Here is an 8,097-nt window from a genome sequence, read left to right on the forward strand (position 1 = left end):
AAGAAAGAAGCTGAGAATCACCCAACTGGAAGATACTGGTAGCTGCAGCAATAAAATAAAGGTTAAAAGCTCCTTAGACAGAGGTTCTAGTCTGAGTACATTTGAAAGGTATAAGGTGGCACCAAAATGGGGGTGGGAAACTGGAGCACCAAAATAAAGCTGTGGGAGAATTGGGGAGTGATGGGAGTGTCATCTGTAACTGCTGTTATGGTTGTAAATCTAATTTTTCTTGCATCTGAACTGTGCAAACACAGAGGTCATTTCACATATGGTCGACCCGTTAAAGGGGGACAGAGGGCCTCAGGACCAAGAAGAGCTGGATCTTGTAACGCTGGAGTGTATGTTATAAGTGATCTCTTTTTAAGAGATCAAAAGGGGGAATTGTGAGAGTATTCTGTTATCATATGTTACCTTATATCTGTAATCAAAGTAGTTGAAATTATGATACTGCTGTAGATCATATTATACCCCTTAATATAGAGTGTGTGATCAGTATGTAGTTTTAGTTTGCATTATACTTCTGACTTAAAAGAGTGTGAAAATCATTAGATCTATTTGAGTGACCTGTATTATTCGACACTGTTGAATGTGTTACACTGTTTCTTGACATTTCATACTGCTGAATCATGAAGAGAATGTTGGGTGCAGAAGACCTTGTGTCTAAAATAGAAGAAGAGACGACCACATTCCATACCCCCACCCTTACAGAGAGCAGAAAGACAGGGAGCCGAGGTCATAACTTAGGCGCCGTAAGAGAGAAAACATGTGAATGTTTAGGCTTTTACGACTAGGTGGGGGCTACTAGAGGCTATAAAAGGCTGAGTAACCCGTCACCATTTTGAGACTTGCTGTGTCCCTCTGCAGGCAACTCTCCCCATCATGATGGTTCATATGCTCATAAGTGTTGAATTGTATGGAAATAAATAATTGTTGATTGAGCATTTATACACCGAGTATTGTCCTTCCTTCAGCCCAAAGATTAAAAGAACTGGGAGATTTTAACAGTCCCAACACTCCTTGTCTGCAAGTCAACCTTTAAAGCAACGGCTGACAAGCAGAGGTGTTTCCTCCTCCCAGACGTCTGAGACACAGGAGAACTCAGCTCCCCTGTCCAAGGAGTTTGAGAACACTGTACAGTCACCACATCAAAATAAATCTACTGTGCAGCCCAAACATCGTGAGTCCACAGAGGCTGCCATACAGTCCAAAAAACTTGACACTGTTGGATTCACTGAGTCATCTGCATCCCAGGGTCATGATCATACAACACAATTACCGTTGAGTCATTCACCTGTAAGTGATATTTATTTGAAATCAGACTATTTCAGCTAGAGCGTGTGTGTGCGTGCGTGTGTTGTTGTAGTATTCCATGTTATATGTGTGTGTTTCAGGTGGAGCTAGAGGGATGGGTGCGTCCCTGGGAAAATCCTAATGGTATCCCATCTGCTGACATTTCCTGGCTTAAAGAGGACACTGAAAGAGGGCTGTTTACCCCTGTTCAGACATACAAGGATGTTACTGGTGTGTTAAAGAGGCGACGGGTGATTAAATCAGATCGCATGTGGTTTTACCCAGCAGAACCTCCTGGCTATGCCAGGGGTGCTGTGCCCAGTGTACAGCTCTTTTTTCGCAGCCGTGTCTTTTTGTGGCGTCCTGTTGGGGTATGGAAGTACTCCCTGAAGTGTCCTCGAGCCGACGAGTGTGTGGGTAAAGGACAAAATGTGCACCTATATAAGTCTGGCTATCACCATCGAGTAATTTCACATAAATATTTTACTCAAGTCTTCAAATGTAAACGGTAAAACTGCCATTCTGGATTCATATGCTTATTTTGCCCATTTTCTCTCTTCTTCATTATATACTTCAGGTACTAGTACTGGTACACGATGCTTACTGAGGTCCTATGCTGCGGACCATGTACAAAGGCGGGTAGAAGTGGCGGAGGAGGAAAAGTGGGTCGGTGGCTTGCCTGGGACTCAGCAATTTTATCACAACTCAGCGAGGGACACCAAGCCATATTCCCAGCCATCCTGACTAGCAAGTGAGTAAAATGACCACCATGTTTTTGTAGGGTTTCCTTTGTTGTTGTTGTTGTTGTTGTTGTTTGTCTGTTTTTTGTTTTTTTTAAAGTTTTCAATCTCTCACTCAATTCAACATCAAGAACTTGACTGTGACTGTCCTTGCAGGCGTGGTGTGGATAAGAATGTTGTACGCTTTCTGAGAGACAGAACCGAAGGAAACACTATGGTCAAGCTGTGACAGCAGATACAGGAGAATCACATGGAGGAGTACCTTCAGTGGAAGGACCTGTACACCACACTCCTAATGACTGTTGCGGAGCCCGGGGGTATCGTCTCAGCCTTACGGCACACATTCCAGGCGCCACTTCCTCCAAGAGAGCTTCCCTCTGCATGGCTCTTGCGCCACGCTTTCCTGCTGGCAGAGGCCAGCAATGTGAGGGATTACCGAAGCCAGATTCTGTCCACTTTTGGCACTGTGCTGAAAATGGATTCCACCAAAAAAGTATGTACTTCATAATACTGTATCACACACATTTTGTTTTTAAGTCATTAAACAAGCAAGCAGACCTTGCTTAGTCTTGAAAGACACTGGCCTGTTGTCTTTAATAGATATTGGCCACGTATTTGTTTTGTGTTTGATTAGCCTTTGAACAATTTTTTTGGACAGAAAGGAGTATTTCTGGATTGTTGTGACAGAGGGAATACAAAAGATGCTCATGGTATTGTTATGGGGGTTTTATTGTTTCAAAATACTATCACATAATGCAAACTTTTCCTTTTTTTTTTCTTTTTTTTTTTAGGTGGTGAAAAAGCTGTCTGGGGAAGGTCAAAGCTCAGCAGAATGGTTCACCAGTATCGGAAATGAGCACTCACAAATAGTTACATTTGTGCTGACCTGCGAGGAGTCCTTTGACAAGCTGCAGCCAATGTGCCGTGGAGTCATGGAGAGGTTTCACTTGGCCAATCAGCCTGTTCCCAAAATTTTGTATGTGGACCGTGGGTGTTGCCGTGCACAGGGACCATCAGTAGTAGAGGCCTTGTTTCAGCCTTGGGTGGACAGTGGGATGCTTGTGCGTCTGGACATCTTTCACTGGATCCACCGGTTTGATGCAGCCATCCGTACAGAGTCTCATGCAAAGTACTCTGCATTTAAGTCTGCAGTAGCTGGGGCGGTGCTGGCTTACAACCGCACAGACCTTGAGCTGCTTATAAGGGCCGTCAGAGCAAAGAACCCAGTAAAAATGCAGTCTGTGTCCGATGAGGACGTTGTCCGCCTTTACATTTCCAGGGAGCAGTTAAAACACCATGTGCGCAGGGTCACACTTGGGGCTCAGGAAACGTTTCGGCTCATCCAATTGGTTATCGAGGAGCTGAAAGGTCCAGCTGGGCTGGATGAGAGTGGAGTGACTCTCTTCAAAACACCTGGTAGGAAAGTCCTCATTTCCAAAGATTCTTGTAATATTAATACAAATTGGGACAAACTGAAGATCACACAAGGCTTGTCTATCTGATTATTTCCAGGGGCCATTGATGAGATGTGGGCAGCACAGCAGCGACACCTGGAGTGCATTCAGGACCCACCAGACATGAGCATGTATAGGGTGGCTCATACCACAACAATAAACAACGTGGATGTCCCCTATTACAAGTGTCTGCGTGGAAGCAATAGCCTGGAAGGGTTCCACAAATTACTTCCTAACACGATTCCAGGTACACGGCTTTAATCTGTATACTTGTGACAAATTACACTTGTAATCCTGTCATCGTCATTTCCTTTATTATTGTTGTGTTCAGGTCCCCACTGCGCAGCACGTCCCTATCAGGTTTACCTGATAAGTGGTATTGCAAGGTGGAACTCTGACAGGAGCTCAGATGCTGTATTTGGTGGCAAAGGACGGCATCACAGGATTTACTCTGCACCGTTGATCGATCGCCTCAACACTCGCTGTCAGCAGCTCTTTGGAGAACCCGTAGAAGTAAACTTCCGTGGCCCTGCTGATCTCACATCAAATGAATTGTTCGGGCTGGAGTACTTGTTCAGCCAAAGCACTGGAGAGTCTGGAACTTTCTCTCTGGAGGGCATCGTCAGTGATGGACCTGGTCCTGAGGAGGAGGTGGTTCAGCCTGGGCAACCCGAACCAGATGATCGCGATGAAGCATACCAGAGTGACGAAGAGGCACGCGACACTGTATTGGATACTGTCCTTCCCCACATTACACTCACCAATGATGAGACCTCCACAGTTCACCCTCCAGCCTTTGTGAGTAGCTAGGTTTACTTTTCATATTAGGGACACAGTTCCCTTTAAACTTTAAAACAAGGATTAAAAGATGCACTGCTTGTCTGACAACACAGGGAATTGTGTATATATTTACCAACCAATTTTGTATGGGATTCATTTTACAGGAAGATGCCTGCAGTTCAAACCCCCTTCCTGGATTTGAAAAGCTGGAAATGTTCTGCTCTGTGCTTGTGGAGATTAGCCTGATAGAGGACAAGCTATCACTTACCACTGAGCAGAGGAACAAGGTCCTCCAAACCTGGAATAGCATGGAGGAGCATGACAAGCAGCCACAAAAGTTTAACCAGCTGTACAAGACCCACTGGGGCAACACCCTCTACTGCCGCACTAAAAGGGATGACTTTGTTGATGCTGCTCTTATACAGAGAGTAAAGATGGCGAAGCGCTATGCACCCACACAACATGACATCAGCGCTCAGAGCAACAGGCTAATGTACACTCTGGTTAAACTTTTGTGGTTGCGCTCACCTCAGGGGTCTCGCAACAGTCCAGAGAAACTGTCTATTTTAAAGGCCTACGAGCGAATACAGCACCGGATTCTGGTGGAAGATGCGGTTCTCTGTAAAGCAGGCATTCCTCTCCCTAAAATTAACATCAAGACTGTGCGGGACTTCATTTGTCAGCAAGAAAGGATCCTCAATCTGCATGCAACAAAACATCCATCAATTTTGACCAAGATCACCTCCATCTCATCTGCACACCTACCTCCAGCACCACACCAACCAGCAGTACTCCCTCCTCCAGACTACCCCCTGTTGAAATATGAGCCCACGCCCAGCACTGCAGGGACCAAGGTTTTGAAGGGAAGGAGAGACTTGCTGATGCCAGTCTCCCACGCCAGTCTATCCCTGGCAATAGTGGCCCTGCTACATCACTCTCTTCCACATTGGTCATAACACCCACCATTAACACACTAGACACTGCAGGCAGACCTTCAGTCTGGGCAAGGGCAACACAGTATAAGCGTAAGCTTAAGGATCACCCCTCAGAAGTAGGAGCCAAAGTGTCACGGGTGCAAAACCTTCCCATTTGCAGAATCTGCCACCAGCCAACCCAAGGACATAAAAAATATTTTAAAAAAAACTTTCTGCTCTGTAAAAATGATGTCCCCATCAACAGGTCTGAAAAATATAGTTTTTAGCAGCTACGAGCACTTTACATCCATGGTTGACCAGCTTGGGGAGGTTTAAAAGGGTTTTCCATTACAGAGCAGGACCTGGTGTGGTACCCCATATGGGTTTGCCGGACAATTGACTTTTAGAATGATCAAGACATTCAACTTTTATCTTTTTGTACTCTTTTAAAATATCACTGATTGCAGTTGTTGTTGTTTTTTCCCCGTAGTCTTTTACAATACAATGATCAAGCCATTACGTTTATCTTTTGGTACACAATTGATCTTTTAAAAAAAACCTTACATTAGAGTCAGGATCAAGTTCACTGATTGATTGCAGTGCTGTCTTTGTGTTGTACCGATTGATTGCAGTGTTGTCTTTGTGTTTCACTGTTTCATTCATTTTAATAAAGTGTTTTGTATTACAGTAACAGTGAGTTGTGGAATAACTTAATGAATGAATGAATGACTTAGACTTACTGACCTTCTCTGAATCAGCATCACTATAGTCCGAAAGGCACTGACAAAACATACAAGCATAAATACAATCTATAGAAAGAGAAACATGTTGTATATTTTTTTTTTATTAAGTTACACACAAATAGCATTCTCTGCCAACAGGTTTAAAAGACACAAATATGTAGAAACATAACAGACCCAAACCAAAGAAGCAATGTGTACAAGTAGGTGGCAAAGTCAAGTTCATGAAGTATTTGTACAACACATGCCTCCGCAAGAGCTTCAGTGTTTACTGGAATTGATTCTGAAACACTAACAGAGCTATTATCTATCTGTTATGTCAGTCAAATGTCCCCTGATAGTCTTGGTTGAGATCTGGTGACTGTGAAAGCCATGATATATGATCACGCCATTTTCATAATCAACTATTCAGTGACCCCTATTCAAATACTTTGGTACAGGACAAACATAATCTCTCATAGCAACTTTGTAATCATTTTGCGACTCTTGCCTTTCACAAGTGGACCCTAACATGGCAGCAAAGTGCAACAATGTCCCTCCGTCGGGGGTCAAGACCTCAGGGTATGCCTTTAATTTCTTGCCTGTCTGTAAATGACAGTACAATGGCATGAATAATCCTTCACATTTTACCAGTATAAAAGTAAAACAAGTACATCGTCTCATGGGGCAACCTAAAAGACTCCTCTTATGGCTAGTCTTTGCACATAATAATCACAGAAGAAAAGAAAGGAATTGATTTTCAATTGCGCTTAGTTTCAGGAGACTTTCCAACCTGTTGGTTCAAAAGAGCCAAAAGAAAATCCTCATCGATGTTGGAGTAAAAACTCGATGCTTTTATTGGAATATACACTGATAATGCTTACTGTCCTGTCATTGTAAACCAGTCAAAATACACAAATAACACATTGTGATCATGCTGAAGACCACAGACGGCATTCCAGGCGTCAGGTGAGATAAAGGAGCTGGAAACATCACCTGACAAAGAAAAAACAGACAACAGACTGAATGAATGAAAGAAGGCTTCTTCATTGAACATTTTCCACCAATCACAAGCCTCTTCTTTCACTCTAGACTTTTGACCAATCACCGATCAGGATGAATTGCACTACTGTACTGTGCATCCCCCAACCCAAAGAAGAGCCGCATCGAAGTGCATGAGGTGAGAGAGGAAGCTGTATCCAATGCCGACATCTTGAAAGCTATTAATGGGCTGAATGACAGATTCTCCAAATCCGAACAAAAACACGGCGGAGATTATTGCCGTGCGGGATCACGTGAAAGGTCTTGAAATACAGAGCAAAGAGACAGAGGTTACTGTGAAGAAGCTGAAAGATCGCATTGCTGCACTTCAGGAGAAACAAGAGGAGACGAGAGATATAGTCGGCGGTGGAACCTGCGTTTGCTGAATCTCCCAGAGCATAGTAACAAAGATATAAGAAAAGAGGTGATGGATATAATCGCCCTGATCATCCCAGAGGAAAAAAACAAATTCGAGTTCATGATAGATACTGTTCATAGAGTTGGTCGAACAAGAGATGAAAACCGCTCACGCCCCATCATCATACAGTTCACCATGCGCACCTTCCGACACAAAGTGTGGAGAGCTTCCCTCAACTCTGATGTGATGAAGAAGAAGAATCTCAGGTTGGCTGAAGATCTCACCTACATGGAGAGACAGTGCAGAAATAAACTGTGGCCAACTGTCAAACAAGCCCGTGACGAGGGAAAGAAGACCAAATGGATTGGTCCTGTGGCCATCATTGATGGTGTAAGACACACTGCATAAATAAGAGGTTATTAAAAGATCAGCAAGATGACTGAAATACTTTAAGTTCACTCTGTACGTTACCTAACATTAACAACAGGTATTTCAACTACCTCAGGCTCCCAATGTTACTGTTCAATATTTAATCATTTTGAGGCACTTGTATATTGTTTTTGTTTTTTGTTTTTGCTTGAAATACCTCAGGTTCATTAGGTAATATGTTTACAACCAATAATATCCTCTTTAAATTTTCTATAAAACTTTTATACCTCCAAGTTAGTTGTACCAATATCTGGCAAACATTATTATGGTTATGTTTGAACTTGCTTATGTTTTACAGTGTGAGTAGTTAAATATCCTACTTTTATTGGTGTATAAATGTTAATTTGCTTAAGCATTTGGGTCACTGCATCG

The 8,097-nt window shown here is 43.2% G+C and overlaps 1 protein-coding gene across 3 annotated transcripts; it reads left to right on the forward strand.

Moving 5' to 3' along the window:
* The first annotated feature begins 969 nt into the window (after positions 1-969).
* Positions 970-5,344, forward strand: LOC102076945 (uncharacterized). Of its 3 annotated transcripts, none has more exons than XM_019358029.2 (8): positions 970-1,293; positions 1,392-1,754; positions 1,868-2,041; positions 2,187-2,523; positions 2,822-3,446; positions 3,543-3,731; positions 3,816-4,282; positions 4,429-5,344. In XM_019358029.2, exons 4-8 carry the CDS (start codon positions 2,281-2,283, stop codon positions 5,218-5,220), a joined length of 2,316 nt encoding a protein of 771 aa, XP_019213574.1. In that variant the 5' UTR covers positions 970-1,293; positions 1,392-1,754; positions 1,868-2,041; positions 2,187-2,280; the 3' UTR covers positions 5,221-5,344. The 3 variants fall into 3 exon arrangements, with proteins under 3 accessions (XP_019213574.1, XP_019213573.1, XP_019213575.1); XM_019358028.2 differs by having other exon boundaries at positions 1,392-1,707; XM_019358030.2 differs by having other exon boundaries at positions 1,392-1,703.
* Positions 5,345-8,097: the final 2,753 nt, after the last annotated feature.

The sequence above is a fragment of the Oreochromis niloticus genome, linkage group LG4, assembly GCF_001858045.2.
Source record: "Oreochromis niloticus isolate F11D_XX linkage group LG4, O_niloticus_UMD_NMBU, whole genome shotgun sequence".
In the NCBI taxonomy this organism is placed as follows: Eukaryota; Metazoa; Chordata; class Actinopteri; order Cichliformes; family Cichlidae; genus Oreochromis; species Oreochromis niloticus.